Raw genomic sequence first — 23733 nt, 5'->3', positions numbered from 1 at the left:
GAGATCATTCCTAAAGTAGATTTCTCAGTAGCCTAAGTGTCAAAACGCACCAACTTCACTTTGAGGCCTCTTTCACACGAGAGTATATCGGCCGCTGTTTTCACGGCCGGCCGATATACGCTACAATCTGAGGCATAAAAACTTGTGCGCTTGTTCAGACGGCATGGGGCCCGGTACATATGCGCTGTGTCCCTGCTGTTGCCCCTTCCCGGCTCACCTCCACTCTCCTCCCCGCTGGCTGTTTGCAATGGGAGGTAGTGGACTGGGGTGGCGCTTGGCTCCGCCCCTGTTCCACCCCCTCCAATTGCAATCAGCCGGAGGGGAGGAGAGAAGAGAGAGGGAGTTTAGCAGTCACTCTGCTAAACTCCCTCCCCCCTCCTTTCTCCGGCCGCTGTCATTGCCTCCCATAGGATCCCATGTAGCAGCCGACATATTCCGGTCCAAAAAATAGGACTATCTTTTGGGCCCGACGTAAAAACGCCCGGCGCTATATTGGCCGGCTGGACGCTTTTATGTCGTGGAAATACGGCCATATGATCTGATGTATTGGAATCCAATGCATCAGATCATAGAGTATATCGGCCGACCGTGAAAACGGCGGCCGATATATGCTCATGTGAAAGAGCCCTGAGGATGCCACTCAGTTGAAGGATCCAGTGGATCATAGGGCAGAGAGCTTGTTAGAGAAGACTTGGAAAGTTGGATCAGCCTTTCTAAAACCGTGAGTAGCAGCTAGTCACATAGCTAGAACCCTTAGATAATTTCTTGCAATGCGAGAGTGAGTGAAAACGCATGATTATGAAACCAATCATTTTCAATGGGAATGAAACCATTGAAAGGCCCCATTAAAATCAATGGTGGCATTGTACAGCAGTTAGTACGGCGCTCAGGACGCCACGCTAATCGCAGTAAAAAGTGGTGAGTGTGAAAGTGGCCTTAGGCCTCCTTCCCACGAACGGATTTACGCCGCGTAAATTCGCGGCAAAAATCCGCTGCGTGGCCCCCTGCTATTAGGTTCTATTGAACCTAATAGCACAATGCTCACGATGCGTAATTCCACCGCGGAATTACGCACCGCGATTTCTCCCGTCCTCACCCGCAGCATGCTCTATTTGCTGCGGGTGAGGACGGGCTGTACGCGCTGACGGCTTCCATTGCAGTCAATGGAAGCCGTCCGTTCATGCTATCTCCCGCTGTAACCAGCGGGAGATAGCGTGAAAAAACGCTTCCCCACCTACCGCCGCAGCGTCATTTGACGCGGCCGGCGCGTCACGTGACACTGCCGGCCGCGTCACGTGACGCGGTGGGCGTGTCACACGACGCGACGGCGGTGGGCGGGGAAGCGTTTTCACGCTATCTCCCGCAGGTAAGTATAGGGGCTCTGGGGGGCGCCGTGACGGCTTCACTGCGTAATATTACGCGGCGGAGCCCGTCACGCTCGTGGGAAGGAGGCCTTAGTCAGAGGTTTCTATGGTATACTGAAGTTCACATACGTTTTGAACCTTTTATTGACAAACACATTAAGTTTAGGCAAAAACTCACTATTTACAGTGTTGAACTTTATTTTTCATCCTGGCATGCTGGATATCTGCTTCTGAGCCAAATCCTTGTAATAGCAACCCTTTCTTGCCTAATCAGGGCTTGGAGTTTATCACAAGTTCTGTGTATTTGTTTGAGGATTGACCACAGGTTCTCAAATGGAGTTGAGTTCTGGGGAGTTTCCCGGTCATGGACACAAAATGTAAATGTTTTGTTTACTGAACCACTTAAGTTACATAGTATGTTAGGCTGAATGAAGACAATGTCCATCTAGTTCAGCCTGTTTCAACCTCCTTGTTGATCCAGAGGAAGGCAAAAAAACCCCCCAAGAGGCAGAAGCCAATTAGCCCTTTTGGGGGAAAAAAATCCTTCCCGACTCCCTAATGACAGTAGAGTAATCAACCTCTAATAGTTCCTACCTGTCTGTATACCCGGATCAACAACCCGCTGATCACCTAAAATTTATATCCCATAATATCCTTCCGCTCTAGAAAGACATCTAGTCCCCTCTTAAACTCCTCTAAGGATTTTGCCATCACCACGTCCTCAGGCAGAGAGTTCCACAGTCTCACTGCTCTTACAGTAAAGAACCCTTTTCTGTGTTGGTGATGAAACCTGCTTTCTTGTAGACATAGTGGATGCCCTCTTGTTACCGTCGCAGTCCTGGGTATAAACAGATCCTGGGAGAGATCCTTGTATTGTCCCCTCATGTATTTATACATAGTTATTTGATCACTCCTTAGCCGTCTTTTTTCCAGGGTTAATAATCCCAGTTTTGATAGCCTCTCCGGGTATTCTAGTCCCTTCATTCCATGTATTAATTTAGTTGCCCTTCTTTGAACCCCCTCAAGCCCTGCAACATCTCTCCTGAGCACCGGTGTCCAGAACATGTCGGGCCTACCACGTGCTTTATATAGTGGGAGGATAATGTTCTCATCCCTCGCCCCTATACCTCTTTTAATGCACCTCAAGACTTTATTAGCTTTTGCAGCAGCTGACTGGCATTGGTTACTCCAGTTTAATCTACAATCCACTAGTACCCCCAGGTCTTTTTCCATATCACTTTTCCCTAGCAGTACCCCATTTAGTGTATATTGGTGACATCCATTTCTCCTGCTCATGTGCATAACCTTACATTTATCAACATTTGCATTTTTCTCCCCAAGCCCCCAGTTTGTCTAGGTCCTTTTGTAGCCGTACCTTGTCCTCCGATGTATTGTCTTATCATTGTTTTGTATCATTTGCAAATAGAGGGAGTGCACAGTAAAATATCTATCAGGTCGTTGATAAATATATTGAACAAAAGGAGCCTAATACTGAACCCTGTGGCAATCCTCTAGCGACGGTGGCCCAGAGTATGAACCGTTTATTAGTTATCACTCTTGCCAAGTGACATGGTGCTTCATCATGCTGGAAATAGCATTGTTCTTCACCGGGTCGCTCCTGGATCGTTGGGAGAAGTTTCACTTCTCCTCCAGTTATCGAGGGAAGTCCATCTTTAGTAAAAGAGACAAGACGACAAACTACAGGAAATGTAAGAAGGCTTATGACTCATGCTGTCCATAGGAGTCTATAGGGAGCAGAGAGGAATAAGACGACTGACACAGATATACATCCCAAGTTTCAAAGAAAGAAAAGAGACAATTCGTGCAAAGTGAGTGGTGCGCCATGGCAAGTTTTTGTTTTGTTTTTTTAACATGAAGTCATGCCCCTTGTCCTTTGTGTACAGTAACAGTGTCTGTTAGTAATCACCTCGCAATGATAGTGCCCCTAATGACTCTCACAGTACTAATGTCTCTGATAACTCATGTGTGGTGCCTCCCCCTCCCTGGAGCTTACACCCACCTTCCTGAACAGACTGAGCATGTCTTCGTCCATTGTTCCTGCACTTAGTCCGCCCCAGTCTTTCTTGAGGCAGGGGCTGGCAGCTGAGGTGCTGCATGCTGGGCCAGATACCTATTCCCTATCTTATTATGGTAGCTCTGGGACTCTCAGTATATATGTGTCTATGGACATCATGGTGGGCACATACAGTGGTCATAACAGGGCTGTACATGACTTATTGGGCTCTATAGCAAAACTCAGAATTAGGTTGTTATTTAGAGATCATATCTTGTTCTGCATTTCCTGAAATATGAATTAGATCTCTCTATTTTCCTCTTAGGGCCTTAATAAGTGGTCTGAGGGGCACTGGTGACTTAAAGAAACTACTAAAAGTCCTGCTTAAATCGGGAGACTCCCAATATACTGTACACAGTATACACTGATCAGTCATAACATTAAAAACACTGATGGGGTTCACTATAGACTCAGTTGGGACCAAGCCTTTTAAACTAGGGGGTCCAAAGGTTCTCATTGCCACAAAGGCACCCAGGGCTGCCATCACTAGCCCCCCCCCCCCCCCCCATTGTTTTTGTCGCAGGCCAAATCTTGCAGAGCACCAATCTCGAATATTTCTGTTTTAGGCGATTGATGGGTTCCCATCACTAAAAATGGGTCCCTCAACAACCAGTCAAAGATGGCATGTAGATATATTGACTGTTGAGTAGTGTTGTATGTTAAAGGGGTTTTCTTACGAATACAAGCGCTGAGTGAACCATGTAACTGCAGTGCATAGACATCAGTTTAGGCGTTAACAAGACTATCTTGTTATTAATTTTATTTGTGTACGGAGATTGCCCCAAGAGTACAAGAGCCGGTGAACAATTCAAGGATGGACAACATCCACTGTTTGTGGGGAACTATTACCCACGTGCAGCATGGCTATAACGTAGAGGGAGCAAAACAGTCATTTCATTTATTAAAGGTCATGAAAGTAGACTCAGAACCGCCGTAAGCAAAAGATCTACAGCCTTAATATATCAAAAACACAGTTTTATTAAACCAGCTTATAGATACAGAGAGCAAATAGTTAGCACTGTGCTAAATATGAAACATAATTTTCTTTCATTTTGGTAAGTGTCCCTTTAAGCCTCTTAAATAACAGCTAAAAATTGGAAATGATTCACACCAATCCCTGTTCAATAATTAAATGTGTTGTAACATTTCCATCTATATTACTGTATTTGAATGCTTCTGAGCAGAGAGAAGCCTGCCCCCTATGGCTTTCCAGCTGTTGCGATATTGCAGCTCTCAAAATGGCTTGCTGGGAGTTGTATCTTTACAACAGCTGGAAAGCGACAGGTCATCTACCACCATTCATTTCAGATTATGCGTAAATGCATATAATAGGCCTAGGACTATAAAACATCGGCAAAAAGGTATTATATGTCTAAAACAAAACTTTAATGTTGGGATGGGGGGTGGCTAGGTATTAACCCCTTCAGTGGCAGGTTTATTATTACCATATTATGGCAGGGAAATTTCCAGGGGCTTGCTGCACTGAGTATGCAGTAAAAACCCGGAAGATTTCAGATGACAGCTCAGTGCTCTGCATATTTCAGCACTAGAGCTGTCCGCGGAAATCTTCTGGGGTTTAACTGCATAGTTAGTGAAACAAGTCCCGAAGATTTTTCGGGTGCGCCACTAAAGGGGTTAAAGATAATCTAGAAGAGCACAATGAGCTCTATATATTGTGGAGTTAGTGATAATAATACAGGGCACAAAAAAAGTCTTGAAAAGCCACAAGACATCCCTAATTTATAACTATTTCTGTAAGAGGAATATTATCGTCAATGTCTTTACCTACATTGTTCGACTACAATTTAAAAAGTAGTAACTGAAATACATCATTTCACCTCTTGTGGGTCATTCATTTACATAACCTAAAAGAAAGATCACAACATGCAAGGTTTCATCAACACCATTCATGTCTAGAAGTTTAGCCGAGTCTTGCCAATTTTACCACCTTAAGTGGGTGTGTGGAAGTCCCGCAGCACAATTCCGATTTCCAAAAAATTTCCACTTGTTCTAGATGCCTTGTACATTCCATTTTGTCTTTATTACCAGCAAAATAAAAAGGTTAGAGTACAGTGTAGTGTAGACCCGAATACTTATCCAAACTTCACCACTTAATAAACTAATGGGGAAAGTTGCAACTCTAACCTAAATTTTTGAGTAACCAATCGCCGATCGCCAACATCCATAATAGATTTGATTTTATGAACTAAAACATTTAAATTGTAACAGGTTGAAATGACTTTTCAGTTTACAAACATAGGCAGTGACTAAATCAAACCTCTCCATCACCGTGTGTTAAATAAAAATGGGGTGGGGGTGGGAGGGGTGTGTGGATGTACTAAGGGAAAAAAAAAAATTAATAATCTTGCCAAAATCTGAGGAGGATGGTTGACAGACGTTGGAACCGTGAGATGTCACCGCTAAAGGAAATATTGCACCGTAAGTAATCCAGTGAGCCATTAGTGACCTAGCAATGACAGTAGCCATTTTCTGTATGAAGCAGCGAATCTGGACTGCTCAGCGTTTCGGCAGCTGGACAAAATACAACTAATGAACCTGAGCTCCGATTCGTATATAAGAGAGTCTTGGACAGGGGCACGTTTTAGACGTTTAGTTTCTTGGGTATAGCTCTGCTTGCTTGCGTCACATACTCCGTCGACATCCATAGTGTTTGTGTGGTAAACCAGAAAATCCGTGAAGAGATGCGGGGATTCATTTCCTGTGCTAACAGCAGCCGTGTCCACACTTGTGGCTTGTGGGGGGTCCATGTGAGATTGTTCATTGTGCAGCTGGTGAACCAAGCCGAGTACATGGCGCCTAGAAAGCGATCAGAAAGAAGTACGTGTAAATGTCATTTCATCTAAATGGGTGCAAAATGTTGATTCGTTGCCCAATACACCTTTAGAGCACACAGAGCTCCATTTGCCCTTCATAGATTTGCCCCCTAACTGTTACAGGCATTGTTGGTGGGGTCTTGGTTTTTTTTTCATATTACCATCTTTTCAAATTTTTTTTATCCTCCCGTTGAGATAGCCGCATCAAGGCTTGTTTGTGTGGGACAAGTTGTAGTTTTTAATTGCACAATTTACCACATTTTAAACTTTGGCGGGAGGGGTTTAAAATGGGGGGAAAGAAAAAACAAAACAAAAACTAAGATTGAACTTTTTTAAAAATAGTTTAGGGTTTCTCTTTCACAGCATTCAAACTACCAAAAAAATGTTATCTTTATTCTGTGGATCAGTTAAATAATGGCGATACCAAATTTGTCTAGTTTTTAGGTTTCACTACTTTTCTAAATAAACGTTTTTTTTAAAACTAACAACACATTGCGTCGCCATATTCTGATACATATAGCTTTTCTTATTTTCCCATTTCCCCCCCCAATGGAGTCGTGTGAATGCTTGTTCTTCGCAGAGTGAGCTGCAGGTATCGATACAATTTTGGAGTACATACAACATTTTGATCTCTTTCATTCCATTGTTTTTAGAGACCCAGGAATTGGGTTGAAAAACAGCAATTCTGGCATTTTTTTAAAGCCATTCATTCTGACATAAAATAAAGATATCTTCATGGGATCTTCTTCACAGTTAAGACTTTTATGGACACGTTGAAAAAAAAGTGTAAACAATAAAAAAAAGTTAATATTGGTATCATGTGATCAATGGAAAAGGTGCATTTCTTTTCATATTTTTTTTTATGCCCCACTACGGCATTGGTAGAGGTGATCGTTCAGAAAATACAGAAGTATTGCAGTGTATTATACAAACTGGCAAACTTGGTGGACAAATCCTCAGCACTACGCAATTACGCCCACGTGTGTTGTCTAATTGCTTTGATGCTGCAGTCACTACTGAACATGACATCTGAGAGGTTAAACCGAAATCAGAGATAACGCTGACTATAGCCATTGCAGGTGGGGGGTCAGTCTGTGTACCAGCATCCAAATCAATCAGCAGGGTTTTGAATCTACAAACACGATGAGGCAAGGTTAAGGCCAGTAGAAATAGTGCGGGTCCCTGGCTGATCTCAGGAGTGCAGTCACATTTCTTCCTCTCAAGTCAAAGTGCTGACACATCATTCCTGGCTTGAATTATAAAAAAAAAGTTCACTTCTAAAATGTATACTTTTGCGCTCTTTTTTAACATTCAATTTTTTTTTATTAACATGCAATATCACCCCAAGATTAACGTGAAAAGCGTCAAGATTTGAGAGAGTATAAAATGGGGAACAAACTACGTGCCCAATGAAATGAAGGATTTTTTTTTCTATGACTATTACAATAAACTTTATAAAATCTGAATATACAGATTAAGTATAATTAGAACTCAGTTTGTGCTTGCGATTTTTGTGCGATGCGTTTTTAATAGAGATGAGCGAACCTACTCGGCCACGCCCCTTTTTCGCCCGAGCGCCGCAATTTTCGAGTACTTCCGTACTCGGGGGCGAAAAGATTCGGGGGGCGCCGTGGGTGAGTGGGGGGTTGCAGCGGGGAGTGGGGGGAGGGAGAGAGAGGGGTCCCCCCTGTTCCCTGCTATCTTTTCACCCGAGTACGGAAGTACTCGAAAATCGCGGTGCTCGATCGAGTAATTACTGGAAACGAGTAGGTTCACTCATCTCTAGTTTTTAACATTAGAAAGTCCCATTGACATTTGTGTTAAAAAAAACGCAGCGATATCACGTGAAAAAAAAAAAAACAACGCGCAAGTGTGCAAGAGCCCCACAATGACCTCCACAATGCAAAAGTGGTAAAATAAAAATGTATTTGGTTAGTCCTGAAGGTGTTAAATAGAGGTAAAAACCTTAGAACATCAGTCAATCGCTCTGCAAACTTCTATACGTGGAAACAAGTAGAAAGCAAAAAAAAAAAAGTTTATACCTAGCTTAAAGGGAACCGTTCACATCCCTACAGTACCATAAACTAAGTCATGGTGTTAGGGGATGTGACGGGGTACTGGTGAGGTTTTTGTGTTTTTTTTATATACTCACTTGCTCCAACTTAGTTTATGATGTTGTGGGGACGTGACAGGTTCCTATTAATGTAATATATATATCATCTGTACATACAAACTTCACTTATAAATTAATTTCTCTCCCACTGTCCTGCATTCAGACGCGGCTCTTAAGCCGGAGGCGATCCAGGAATAAATGGCCAGCGCTCTCAGAAACAACTGGTTGTGCTGGTCACATTGTCAGAGCAGTGAGCTGGGAATGATTGCTGCAGAGCTGCTGGGGAGCCATCTGCTTACACAGATAACCATAACTTTTCTATGTTAATGCCAGCCTAACACTGAGGACGTTGGCAGGACAATAAATTGCAAGGTTATAAACTCTTTCCTTCCTGGATTACGCTGCAGCCGTTCCTGGGAGAAACAAAGATTTACAGGTTTGCTTGTAGGAAAAGCAAGCAGACCTGCAACAGCAAACAGGCTATGTTACTGTTCTAGGTACAGCACTGCTTTAAATAGTTACAGAACACACTGGCTCTGGTATATAGGCATCCATAAATGCATTATATTATATATATTGCATAATACACTGCAATACTTTGGTATTTTCTGAACAGGCAAACCTAGGGGACAAACACTCAGCACTACGTAATTGCATAGACCTAGTAGACCGTTCCTGTATCGGACCCAAAAAAAAACTCCTGCTGTAAACTAGACTGTAAAGGGGCTGTCCAGCTACTGGGTAAAATCCCTTCTATAGCACTTCCTGTAGTAAAACAAACTGATCACTACTTATCCCTCCGCTGGGATCCAGCGCTGCAGCCCCGCTATGGTCCTGACGTTTGTTGCAACAGCTGATGACACCGGAAGTCAGGGGACCACTGCCGTAAATCAGCCGCTACAGAGTCACGTCCCTGACTTTCTGGAATAGTGGGCTCAGTATGTGAGCGCCGATGCCATGAGAATGAATGATGATGCTGCAGTGGTTCCCTGACTTCTGGCAGTTAAGTGCCCTGATTAATGCAGTGTTCTTTTTTTACGCACGTATTATACGCAATATATTTACGCAAGTGTGGGGGGAATTATGAAAATCAATGTACAGTGATCCCTCATCTATCACGGGGGTTACGACCCCCGCGATACGTGAAAATCCGCAAAGTAGCGGCGTTCTGTTTACACTAATGAATCTGTCGGGTGAGCTGCCAAACAATCACAAAAGTGAACAAACAGACCGATGCTACGATCAGTGAGCCAATCAGCGCCCGATACAGAACACATTCCAACAGCCAATAGTGTGCTGCGTACAATCCCGCATTTGCAAGCGCTAGTGGTGTATTTAATTTCCTGTACGTACCTCAAAATTCCGCGATATAGCGAAAACCTGCAAAAACAGAATTATATATGGTCTACCTAAAATCCACGATGCACTGAAGCCGCAATCGTTGAACCGCGATATAGCGAGGGATCACTGTACTTTCATTGACTCCATTCGCCACGTATTATGTGCACGGAATATTTGATGAAATTACGCTTGTGTGAGCCCGCCCTTACGTGTTTCAATTCCTCACCATTTTCAAGACACGCAATTTTCATTACTAAATCAAAACATTTAGTCTCTTCACTATCCCACAACCCAAAACGGCTCTTTGATACTTTTCACTCCCTTCTCAGCCCTAAACAACAGCCCCCGGTGACGGATCTCCGTGCCGAAGAGCTGGCTGCTTACTTCAAAAAGAAAATTGATGACATCCGTCAGGAAATAACTACCCAATCCCAGACTAACCCTGACCCTAGTCTTGTCAGCACTGCATCTAGCTCCTGCTCACTGTCTGTACTCAGACCAGCGACAGAGGAAGAAGTCTCCAAATTGCTCTTCTCTGCTCGCCCCACCACCTGCGCTAGCGACCCCCTCCCCTCACACCTCCTCCGTTCCCTCTCCCCAGTGGTTATCTCCCATCTCACCACTATATTCAACCTCTCTCTGACCTCTGGCATCTTTCCCTCTTCTTTCAAACACGCCATCATATCCCCACTGCTAAAGAAGCCGACTCTGGACGCGACTGATGCTGCCAACTACCGACCCATCTCAAACCTCCCCTTCATCTCCAAACTACTAGAACGGCTGGTTTACTCCCGCCTTGTAAGCTACCTATCAGAGCACTCTCTCCTAGACCCCCTACAGTCTGGCTTTCGACCTCAACACTCGACAGAAACTGCCCTTACAAGGGTATCCAATGACCTACTGACAGCCAAATCGAGGGGCGATTACTCCCTACTGATCCTCCTCGACCTCTCCGCAGCATTTGACACTGTTGACCACAAACTCCTCCTCAGTATGCTATGCTCCATTGGCCTAAAGGACACTGCCCTCTCCTGGTTCTCTTCCTACCTATCTGACTGCTCTTTCAGTGTCTCCTTTGCTGGCTCTACCTCCCCTCCTCTTCCCCTTGCTGTTGGCGTCCCCCAGGGCTCTGTCCTTGGCCCCCATCTTTTCTCTATCTACACAGCCCCTATTGGACAAAACCATCAGGAGATTTGGCCTCCAATACCACCTGTATGCTGATGACACCCAGCTATACACCTCTTCCCGTGACATCTCTGCACCTTTACTCCAAAACATCACTAACTGTCTGTCCGCTGTCTCTAACACCATGTCCTCTCTCTACCTAAAACTAAACCTCTCTAAAACTGACTTACAGGTATTTCCACCCTCCACTAACCGACCTCCTCCTGACATCTCCATCTCAGTGTGTGGCGCCAACATAACTCCTAGACAACATGCCCGCTGCCTTGGAGTCATATTTGATTCTGATCCCTCTTTTACCCCCTACATCCAATCTCTGGCCCGAACTTGTCAGCTGCACCTCAAGAACATCGCAAGAATCCGCTCTTTTCTCACTGTGGACACGCTAAAAACGCTCACTGTTGCCCTCATCCACTCCCGGCTCGATTATTGCAACTCGTTGCTGATCGACCTCCCCTGCACCAGACTCTACCCTCTCCAATCCATCCTGAATGCGGCAGCCAGGCTCATCTTCCTGTCCAGCCGCTACTCGGACGCCTCTGCCCTGTGCCGGTCACTGCACTGGCTGCCCGTTAAATACAGAATTCAATTTAAACTCGCCACCTTCATCCACAAAGCCCTCCACAGTGCAGCGCCCCCCTACATCGCCTCCCTCATCTCAATCCATCAACCAGCCCGGGCTCTCCGCTCTGCTAACGAAACCAGATTGAGCGCCCCTTTAATTCGAACTTCTCATTCCCGCCTCCAAGACTTCTCCAGAGCAGCACCGGTCCTCTGGAACGCACTACCAAAGGCTACCCGAGCAATCCAGGACTCGCAGAACTTCAGGCGTGCTCTAAAAACGCACCTCTTTAGGGAGGCATACCGAATTCCCTAAACAAACCCCTTTGTACTCCGCCTGATAACATGCTCCCTGACCTACTGACTGCAATCCCTGCTAGCCATCACAAACCGCTCCTGCAGTCACACCGTTTCTGCCGTCACACAGCTAAATGTCTGACCATTGTCTATGTGTATATCACCCCTCACTCTCCCCCTCTCCATACCGTGCACATCTCCAGCCCCTTTATCTTCTGTATCACCCCATTACTTGTAGTATGTAAGCTCGTTGGAGCAGGACCCTCACCCCTATTGTTTCCATCAACTGATTACTATGTAACCGTGGTTCTGTAATGTTTGTACTTTTGTCTTTCTGTATTCCCTGTCTATGTAAGCGCTGCGGAATATGTTGGCGCTATACAAATAAAGATTATTATTATTATTATTATTATGATAACAGCCAGACTGCAAACCCCTTGCCTAAGGGTCCTTTCACACACATGGGATGACTGTCAGGCACTTAAACGCCCGACAGTTGTTCCAGGGCTATCCGCTCTGAAGCTTTCACGCAGGAGTGATGGCCATTCAATAAATAGAGGAGGTGTGGGTTAGAGCTTTTTTCTGTCTGCCTGCTTCCATTCATATTAATCAGGCAATCATTCAAAAATAGAAATAAAATTAAATTCTATTAAAATTTCCCCCACCCCATCATGGCAGTATTGATTCCCCCCCAGCATTTGACTCAACTTAGAAAAACTTTTAAAAGTTTTCCAGTGAAGTACATTAAATGGTACCACTAAAAATACAAATTGTCCCGCAAAAAAACAAGCCCTCATGTAGCTATGAAAAGAAGAAAAATAAAAGTTATTTTTTGAGAGTGGCCTTAAGGGGTTAAATACACTGACCCACCTGTGACACCACAGTGCTTCATGCCCCGGGTAAGACTCTATAAGATCACTACTAAGTTCCAGTTCTTCTTCGATCAAGAGGGGGAGAGGCGGCCGTGGAGCTTCCTCTTCTCTGGGAAGACTTGCGCTGGTTGGGTTTTCGCAGTCCTTTTGTGCTCTGAAGAGTAACGACTTCAATAAGAACTGACGATAATGGAAACCACTGTGGTCTGATACGTGCATGGAGACCCAGTGTTTTGTGGAAGACAACTCATCTACGAGAAGCTGAAAAACAAGAAAAGAAAAATTAAAATTATTGTTTATTTCTCGCAGACCCTTAATTGTGGGAGTTAAATATAGGATTCTATAGCAGAACGGGAATCCAAATAGTTGCCTAATTCAGGCACATGCTGAGAACAATTAGGAAGCTGAAATCACACATGCTGACATCTACGTTATATCTTCAAATTGCCAACAACAAAGGATTACAATAGCAGCAAACCACAGATACAAAAGGGCCCTCAATTAAAGCACATCTCATTGCTAACTGCGTAATTCGCAGCTTTTGCTTCTCCATCATGTTGTTTGAGTGCAATTTTATTTTTTTTGCAAGCCTGGTATAACAAGAGACCGAGTACGAGTGAACGTGGAGTTCCCTTAGAAGAGATCACATGCCAGATTCACACAATCAGATCACTGTAGACAACCAATTGGTCTATGAAAACTACAAAAATTTTGCAGTGTGCATTGCGGCATTGGCGGACCATAAATGTTCCTATATCATAGCACTCCACAGTAGGAGTACATAAAAATATACACATGTAAATAGCTGTAAAAACTAAGATACTGTCAGTCCAATAACTCAAATACAGAAAAAAAGAACAAAACATGAAAATTCCAAAAAGTTGATTAGTTGAAACACGAGATTGCAGGGTGCTGATCTTTTGGTAAAAGTATAAAAAGTTGCAAAACAGTATTTCAGTATACTGTACAAGCAATAAAATGCTTGCAAGTTCCCCTACAGGTGAAAAGAAAAGAAAAATGTAAAAATAAAAAGTTAAATAAAAGTGCAATAAAAAAATTTAAATTAAAGGGGTTGTCCCGCGCCGAAACGTTTTTTTTTTTTTTTTCAATAGCCCCCCCGTTCGGCGCGAGACAAACCCGATGCAGGGGCTTAAAAAAAAAAAAAAACGCACAGTACTTACCCGAATCCCCGCGCTCCGGTGACTTCTTACTTACCTTGTGAAGATGGCCGCCGGGATCTTCACCCTCGGTGGACCGCAGGGCCTCCTGATTGGCTGGAATCGGCACACGTGACGGGGCGGAGCTACGAGGGCAGCTCTCCAGCACGAGCAGCCCCATTCAAAACGGAGAAGACCGGACTGCGCAAGCGCGTCTAATCGGGCGATTAAACGCTGAAAATTAGACGGCACCATGGAGACGGGGACGCTAGCAACGGAACAGGTAAGTGAATAACTTCTGTATGGCTCATAATTAATGCACAATGTACATTACAAAGTGCATTAATATGGCCATACAGAAGTGTATACCCACACTTGCTTTCGCGGGACAACCCCTTTAAGTCATTCACATTTTTTTTTTTAAATCGTATAAGATAGCAAAAAAGATCATAAAAGTTTAGTATCGCCTTAAATCACACTGACCCATGGAACAAAGTTTATGCCATTTTTAATTACACTGTCATCACCATAAAAACAAAAACTTCCCCAAAGATGTTGCAATTATGTGTTTGTTTTCCTTTCACTGCATTTAGAAGTTTTTCAATACCTTATATGGCAAGTTAAAAGGCAAAATACAACTAATCCCACAAAAAAAAACAGGCCCTCATACAGTTATGTTGATGGAATTATATCAAAAAGTAAATGCAAAGTTCATAATAATTTATTTATAATATATATACATATATCCAACCTCCATACATGGATACAATATCAGGACCAAGCTGATAACTTAAGTACCATCACAGAACTGAGCAACCATGTTGCAGGGACTCCAATGGACCGCTATAGAGAACCCCTCAGTCTAACCATTAATAGGCTATTCTTTAAAAATAGGACTTTCTTGCTATTAAATAGAGTCTACTACACTAGTCCATACAAGAACAAGGTATACCAAAGTAAACTGGCCCGGCTGAGGCCAAAAGGACACTCTTATGGCCTTCCCTACGTAAATGGAACTCTACAGATACGTTTAGCATGTACATAAGGAGGTGTTCCTGGCACACACGCTAAGTGTAGCTCATTGTGATGTGAACAGGGCTTCTAGAGGCAATAAAAGAGCAAAAGAGACAAAGTACTGAATTCTGTGCCAGTTTGCCATTTATTGCTCCTATAGAGTCGTCCTGTTCAGTGTCCCCTTTCTGCTGAATTGCCACCCATTGCCTTTTTAGTGAGCTTCTTTTCAGTGCCCCTCTGGTACCAATCTGTTCCTTTTCTGTGTCCAAAAGTTTGCTTTCACGAGCAAATCATGCCCCCATAAGGTAATAATGCCCCCTTGATGTAATAATGCCACCACAAAATAATAGTTCCCCCTTAGTATCCACATAAGGTACTAGTGCCCCCTTTGTGCCCCAAAAGTTCCTCCGCAGTGCAGCGTTTAGGCTCATTTGATAAAATGCTCACTTCTTCCACAAGGCAGCGTATTGTGGGGCTACATGAATCCCCCTGGTTCTGTCTCTTCCCCGCTGATCTTCTGAGGCACCAAGTGGAGAACTCCGAAAGACGCTGCCGCATGGAAGATGTTTATTATCTGACCGGTGGCCCTAAAGGGGAATGATTGCCCCTTACAAGCTAGTAACCGCATGGGTCGCACGTGGTTAAGGATGGCCATGGGAAGACAGGACACAAGATATTGCCCAAGAGGAGCTGGACACTGTCATAGAAGGGTACTAACTCAGCATCAGGACCGCCATCTGCTCCTTTGGACAATGAGGTAAAGGAGAACCCATTCCAGAGCCCTACAAAATGACTTCCAGTGGACTACTGGTCTGCATGCTTCTGACTAAACTAAGAAAGACTCCATGAGGGTGGCACGAGGGCTGGACATTCTGTAGTGCGACTTGCAGCTTGATTGGCATTCGCCAGAAGAACGCCAGAATTGGCAGTTCTGCTAGTGGTGTACCATTCTCTTCATAGATGAGAGCAGGTTCTCACTAAACACATGTGACAGACATGGAAGAGTCCGGAGATACATGGTGTACATTTTGCAATGCGCGCTCCCTTCATTTTCTTTTTTGAGCAGTGTATATGGCTCATTATTTAGCTGCAAATATATAATATTGATTTGACAACAGAAATGCTACGGCAAGGAGGCGGACTTCATGCCACTTTGTAGCAATCCCTCACACTAGGCAATGGGGATTTAATAGTGGATGAAGAACAATGCTTCTGATTCTAAAAATCTTTTCCCAGAAGAGGGAACTAAAACAGTTTCAATTACTTTTATCTGTAAGTGTCAAACTTTCTGGCGTTCAGTAAAATAGTTAATTTTTTTGGGATACTTTATATCAACCCTTTTGAAGTCTCAGAAGACTTTATACTCATATGAAAAGAAAGGTTTTAATAAAAGAGAATTTCTATATAGCAAAATTAAAAAAAAGTTGCCCTTCTACAAAAAGGAGGAACATAAAGAGTAAAGGAATAGGTCTGCTATGTGTAACACAAGGCCTTCACAGCTCATTTATCACCTAAAAAGGGAAAGGGGTGGGAGGGGGGGGGGGGGGAGAAAATCGATTGAAACAGCCAAGCGCAGGTCAGGTACATATAAAGTAATGTGAGAGTTAAATTTTACACCTCTGCCAATAATCCCCATGGGCATCAAAGGTAGTTTCTGCGGCCTTAATAGTCACAGATCAATGTACATTTTAACTTGGAACATTAACACTTATGAGATTTTAGGACTTGGACCTTGTTCACATGGACTGCCATTCCACGGTTACCCATAATTAGGCTGCCTGTACAATGGCAGATTTTCATTGCAGAATCAATGTCAGCGTCCGCACCACAAATGCCATTTGTTACATCTTATCCCGAATCGCTGCTTCCAGCATACGAACGGAAATCAATTGCGATTTCCTCTCGCGGAGGGAAAAAAAAAAATTTCACATAGACTGCCTTCATTGAAATCAATGGAAGCCGTCCGACTCGCGGAAAGGTTGCGGGGCCCACGTCATCGCCTAGCAAAGGCGCGGGAAAAATAACCATTTGAAATACAAAAATATCTGTACTTCACATGTCCGACAGCTCACCATCCGGATCATCTGCAGTACAAATGAAGACTACAGAAGACAGGTACGTGGGGTCACCTGCCGGGGTCAGAGACTGATTCCGGTGCAGGCGGTCTAGCACTGATGCAACAGTGACGGTCTGAGCTATTTAATGAACACGTTATTTATTCTGCCCGAGTAACACTGAAATAAGAATTTGATGTTTTATACAGCATGGTGAACACTATACATCAAAACCTAAAAAAAAATAAATAGAGCAGAAGATGGTAAAAATCTGCAATTCTGCTGACGAGAGAAAAGAATAAAGGAAGAAGGAATTAGACTCACTGGTAATCCGGTTCCCTGGAAGTCTCCATGACAGCACCAGCTGAGATGGTTATTCCTGTCCTATCAGGATGAAGCATGGGTTTAAAGCAACCACCCACCCCACCCTTCTCAGTGATTCTTAAGGTAACAGACAAGGGTAGGAACCTAATCTACAGCATACGTATGTTTGCAGAAAAAAAGAAGGAGATATATGGGTGTGGCGTGGAGACTTCCAGGAAACTGGATCACCAGTGAGTTCAATTTCTTGTTTTTCCAGTTGCCTCCACCGACAGCACCATCTTTTCCAGAAGTACCAACTAGACAAAATTAGGGAGAGACTACTGCAGAAAGGAATTTGCGTCCAAAGACCAGGTCGTCATTTGCCCAGACCTGTAGCTTGTAATGTTTGGTAAAGGCATGCAATGTCTTCCACGGGTGCTTTACATATTTGTTCAGAGGCCGAGGCCTGTTCTGCCCACGATGTAGACATGGCTCTGCTAGAATGGGCTTTAAGGTATAGGTTTAGTGAAAGCTTGTCATGCATCAATAATAGCCAGAGGAATCCATCTGGGAATGGAGCCCTTAGCTGCTTTTTCCTCTTGTTTCGACTGAACAAGTAAAGATATTTTTGCCATGCTTGTGAATTCAATGTATTGGAGAACTGTTCTTCTAACATCAAGGCAGTGACAACTACGTAACTTGGCCAAGGCAGAGGCGTAACTTGAAGCTCCTGGGCCCCAATGCAAAATCTTTAAGAGGGCACCCAACTATAATGCTTTATTTATACTACTTGGCTTACAATATGAAGCAGAGAGGCCTTCCTTATGGGCCCCCTAAGGCTCCTGGGCCCGGGAGCAACCGCATCCCCTATAGTTACGCGAGTGAGACGAAGCCAAGACTTTAAAAAAAAAAAGTTTAAATTCCAAGATGGAAATAGATTCCTAATTCTAAATTTTAATCTGTCTGCAGGTTTTAGAAATCTAGAAATCCATGTGACCTCCGAGAGTTTAGCATCGTGTAAAGCATAGAGTACTGCTATCTGGACCCTTAATGTACTAAGTGAAAGGTCGATGTTCGGTCCACCTTGAAGAAAGTCAAGAATTAAATACATATTTGGACTTGACGATTGAAAACTTTTTTTCACTACACTATGATGCTAATTTTTTCTACACTTTAGTCTTATTAGTTAGTATTATATTTCCTACTGGACAGCAAGATTTGGATCGCCCTTTCTGACAAGCCCATCCCTAAAAGTATGGCTTCTTCCATTTCCTTGCCGAAAGATACATTTTGATAGGTTAACGGACCTTGGTCAAGAAATCTGGAAGGGTTGGAAGATGTACTGGTTCCTGGATGCTCAAGTTCTTCAGAAGACAGAATTATTGTAGTCCCGTTTAGGTCCAGGAGAAGCTAATTTTTGTGAAGAGATTTATGGAGTACTCTGGGAATCAGAGGAATTGGAAGACAAGCATGTACTAGCTTGTGGCCCCAATTCTGCATTGACGCATCCACTGCAGTAGGATGATCGAGTGAGAATAATTTGTTCAATTTACGTTTTTTCTCTCTCGCTACAAACAGATCTGAGGGACTCCTGTTTATCCGGCTCTTGAAGACTTTCTGGGAAAGAGAACATTCCCCTGTATCCAGTGTTTGGCCACTGAGGAAATTTACCTTTGAATTTAGGGTTTCTTTTCAGAAGAGTTGCTGAGGAAAAGAACATGCTGCTCCACCAATCAGAATTCTTTTGGGCAAGGGAATGGTGGCGAACAAGACTACTGCTCTGATATAGTCTGAGAATATTTTAGATGCCAATTAGTGGTAATGTCTGCTGACTTCTGAAGGGCTTTCCATATCACAAAGTTCTCTGAAATTTGAAACTGATGCTTGATGTTCTGAGACCAAGTTCCTTGATAATAAAGGTAGTCTATCTGAACCCCCCAACTGGAAGAACTGGCATCTGTCTTGATTCGAATCACAGGCTCTTGAAACCAACTGACCCCCTCATCAAATTGTTGTTCGATTGCCACCAGCTTAGAGAGTTTTTAAGTATTCCCCATTACCTTCTTTTTGTCTATAGAAGTCCGTTTCTTGTCTGAGATAGAAAGAATTGTGTTCTGGAGAATTTTTGTTTAAAACTGGACCCATGCTACTGCGTCCCTAAAAGGAACAAACCTGATTGCATAGAACAAGTCCTTAGTTTCAGAAAGGTTTTGATCGCAAGGTTTGTATTCTTTCCACAAGGAGAAAAGAGCATTATTTCTTTGAGTCCGAGAAAGCTCGGACTGGAAGACATTTCCAGTTTTCCCAACTGATTATCCAGCCCAGAGATTGAAGAAGCTGGATAGTATTTAGTAGATGGGAATTTAACAACTTCTCGGTTTCATCTACAATTAGGATTTCATCCAAATATGGAACAATTCTAACTGACTTTTTCCTGGTGACTAGTTCTACCACAGGGAGCAGAAGATATCCCGAAAGTTCATTTGAACTTAAAATGAAACCTTTATCTTTACCTAGGTATTACAAACTAGGAGGCATTGTTGAGATTCAGGATGGATTGGGACATAGAAATAAGCAGCCCTTAAATTTGTAGTTGCCATAAAGGCCCCCTTCCCCATTAGGGCTCATGTCCACGGGCAAAATATGATTTAAGATCCGCAGCGGATCTCCCGCATGCGGATCCGCATCCCATAGGGATGCATTGACCACCCGCGGGTAGATAAATACCCGCGGATCGTCAATAAAAGGGATTTAAAAAAAAATGGAGCATGGAAAAATCTGGACCATGCTCCATTTTCGTGCGGGTCTCCCGCGGGCTTCTATTGAAGCCTATGGAAGCCGTCCGGATCCGCGGGAGACCTAAAATAGGAATTTAAAGTATTTACCTATCCGGCGCGGGCGGGGAATGTCAGCTGTTCCTCACGGCCGCATCTTCCTTGCTTCGGCTCGGCGGATGTGCCCGGCGCATGCGCGCGGCACGTCGACGACGTGCCGGCGACGTGCCGCCGGCGTCAGGAATTCATCCGCCGGCCGAAAATGAAGATCCGGCCGTGAGGAACAGCTGACATTCCCTGCCCGCGCCGGATAGGTAAATACTTTTAAATTGCTATTTTCGGCGCTCATGTCCGCGGGGCAGGAGGGACCCGCTGCAGATTCTACATGGAGAATCTGCAGCGGATCTGATTTTCCCCGTGGACATGAGGCCTTAAACTTCACCATCAGTTTATTGATTCCATCTTGAATCTTCTGTGCTTTATTGATTTGTTCCAAGGTTTCAGATTTATAGTCAATGTGAAATTTCTCATTGGGTTTTTTAAAAAAAGATATAGTTTGGAATAACCACCTATGTGGCATCCATCCTTTAGGCATTCAGGCATTTTTGCAGAACTGAGCCCATTTCCCCAGAAAAGCCTGTAACATTGCCTGGAATGGCATCATTTTTTTGATTGTTGATCATCCTTTTGATTGGGGTTCAAGAGGAAGTTTCTTCCTCTACTCCCTTTTGTATAACTCTTGCTATACAAAGGCATCCTGTTTTGCATTTACCCCTGCTAGTTTGAGTTTGCCCTGAGGTATGAAAAAAGCTCTCTTTCTGGTTTTTCCTTCATGAAAACCTCTTTTCCTACCTGAAGCGTTCTCCAAGGTCTTACTCAAGTCTGGCCCAAACAGAAACTGACCAAGGAAAGGCAAGGAATACAACTTATATTTGTAAGCCATATACTATGACCAGTACTTTACTATGATCACAAAACTCTTCCAGTGGAATTGGACAAGGCTGCAGTACGTGCAGATAGTTTGACTGACTCTGCAGTTGCGACTGCAAAAAGCTGGTGGCCATTTTTAGAATCGGCAGTGAATCTAGAATCGGTTCATGGGGGTAATTTTGAATGTGTAATTCTAGTTGATTTACATACATTAAAGAGTTCCAGCCAGATATATGGCTATAAAGTCTGGTTTAAGTCAGGCTGGAATTCGCCTCCCATCTCTTAAAAAAAAAAAAAATCTATCTATCTCCATCCAAGAGGTATTAAGAGACACTATTCCTTCTCAGAGAATGACTGTGTGGGCTGAGAGGCCATACCACAAATGGATGTCCCAGTAGCTAACGTTGCTAAACATACCTCCTTACCCTTTGGGATGCTATATGGTTAGAAGATCCCATGGATCGACAAGCAGAGATATCTATAAATCTTTTAACCATATAGCATCCCAAAGGGTAAGGAGGTATGTTTAGCAACGTTAGCTACTGGGACATCCACTTTTGGTATGGCCTCTCAGTCCACACAGTCATTCTCTGAGAAGGAATAGTGTCTCTTAATACGTCTTGGACTGCAAGAACCCATTTCAGGCTCATTCATAACCTTATTAAAGAGGAAATGAATATTTTTGTGGACTGGGAAAGTAGGTTTATGGCTTTCACCCAGACCACCAAAGATTTCATTTTGAATGGCATATTTTAGGCATATTTGGCTTATCTACATTAAAAGGGGTTTTCCAGGTTTTCTAGTCTATAGCAGAAAGAATTATATTTTTTATTGGTACCATTTTGTGCTACATGGGACTTTTGAATCTTTTTATTGTGTTTTTTTTGGGAGGCAGATAAATGGAAAAAAGTAATTCTGGCTTTTTTTTTAAACAGGATAAATAATGGGTTGTTACGGATGGGGGCGATATTCAGTCTGTTTATTTTTTATTGGTTACATTTAAAAAGGGCTTTGTCAGGGTGAAATGTGTAAATGTGTCTTTTTTCAATCTTTTTAAATAAAAAAAAAAAAGTTTAGGCCCCTCAAGGGGACCTGAAGATATGATCATTCGACTAGGTGTATGACAGCAGCCTATTAGATCTAACAAGCTGGATAACCGGTCAGACACAGAAGCCTTAGTCAGGCCACTGGATGCCATGGGAACACATTAGCATACCGCAACCACACTGCAGGGTGTCGAACGATGTCAGGAAGAGCCCCCCTTTTTCTGTCAACCACTTACATGCTACAGTCACTTTTGATCGCTGCATGTAAGGGGTGAAAGGGCAGGGATCTGAGGTTTCTTTGCTCCGTTGATAGATCAGTAGTGCCGGTTTGGGACACCTGTGATGGGCTGCAACGCCATAAAAAGGCATATGTGCAGGTTTAAAGCCCATCGGTGACCGATGAAAAGTGACGTACCAGTGGTCACCAACAGGTTAAATCTACATACTATCGTTTGAACATATGAAGTCGTACAATCAGCCATTTGAAGATTGCTCCCAAGGATGTACCAGGCTTGTGAAGCTCCAGAATTCTTTGTCTGATGTCTTGGCTGATTTCTTTTGATCTCTCTCAAACACTGCCACAAAAACATCTCTAAATCAAATCTTGTCAATTAGCCTATCAGACGCTTCTAAAGTCATGACAGCGCCTTTTAAATAGCTTGTAAAATTCCAGAAAACACAGTCAACTCCATGTATGATAACCTCTAACCTACTGGAATTATAAAAGAAATGATCTCATTTGTAAACATTTGCTGGAAAAATTACTTGCATTATGTGAAAAGTAGATATCCAAAACAGCTTGCCTAAACTATATCGTTTATTGACATGGAAGCTGCGGGGAGAATAATTATGAGTTTTAATGACTTCAATCCAAGGGCTTATTCACACGTTGATATATTGGCTGGGTTTTCACGCCCAGGCAATATACGGTGTCCTTTTCCGCAGGTGGAGGAGGCCGGCCGGCCGGGCGCACTGCACTGAGCTCCCACCCCCTAGCCACTGTTTACAATTGGAGGGCAGGACATGGGCGGAGCTACATTGCACCACGCCCCACCCCCTCCTATTGCAAATAGTGGCGAGGGGCGGAAGCTCAGTGCACTGCTCCCGGCCCGCCTCCTCCCCCTTCACAAAGGGACACTGTATATCGGCCGGGCGTGAAAACCCAGCCGATATACGGACGTGTGAATAAGCCATATGAGTCTAAATTTATGAGTTCAACTGTAGAGTGTTACCTTACACTGTAATCCTGCCTGTGATAACAACAAAATGACTAGTGAGAAGTGATATCTAACGAACAGGAAGTTTCAATCTACTATCAAACTTAGTAGCCAGAGTGAAAACCCCAAGATTTCTGGCTTTTCTTTCCCTTTAATCTAGATTGTGATATGGAAAATTCTAAAAATTAAAAAAAGTCACCAAAAAAAAGTCTTTAAAAAAATTAATAAATAATTATATATTATAATTTTTTTTTTTTTTGCAATGGGAGTGGGCGGGCAGAGCTAAGATCCCGCCCCTTGTCTGCAGCCAGCAATGGGAGTGGGCGGGACTGAGCAGGGCTTAGCTCTGCCCCCATCCCGCCCCTCCCACTACAAATGATGGAGTGGAGAAGAGAGGCAGAGAGCCGGCGAGGGGGAGGGAAAGGGGGGACTGCTTAGATGGAAGCGTATATCCGCCGGAAGCCTTAACAGTTATGCAACCATTTCTGATTGTTCCCCCTTCACAAAACACATGGCATCATTAATTTACTAGCAAGAATGTCCAAAGCTTTAGGGTACACTATATTCACATGTGGCAGATTTGTAGCAGAAATTTCTCAG

General features: G+C 43.6%; 1 protein-coding gene across 1 annotated transcript in view; it reads right to left on the bottom strand.

The window, feature by feature from the left end:
* Positions 1-4392: 4392 nt before the first annotated feature.
* The window catches only part of PTAR1 (protein prenyltransferase alpha subunit repeat containing 1), a 44986-nt gene continuing 25645 nt past the window's right edge, over positions 4393-23733 (bottom strand). Inside the window, exons 6-7 of the mRNA XM_066604189.1 lie at positions 12637-12899; positions 4393-6255 (exon numbers count right to left, since the gene is read on the bottom strand). Of these exons, the coding sequence (XP_066460286.1) occupies positions 5898-6255; positions 12637-12899 (621 nt within the window). The 3' untranslated portion in view covers positions 4393-5897. The remainder of the gene's footprint in view (positions 6256-12636; positions 12900-23733) is intronic.

This window comes from Eleutherodactylus coqui, chromosome 5, assembly GCF_035609145.1.
Source record: "Eleutherodactylus coqui strain aEleCoq1 chromosome 5, aEleCoq1.hap1, whole genome shotgun sequence".
Lineage (NCBI taxonomy): Eukaryota > Metazoa > Chordata > Amphibia > Anura > Eleutherodactylidae > Eleutherodactylus > Eleutherodactylus coqui.
This window is presented reverse-complemented; position numbering and strand designations above follow the sequence as displayed.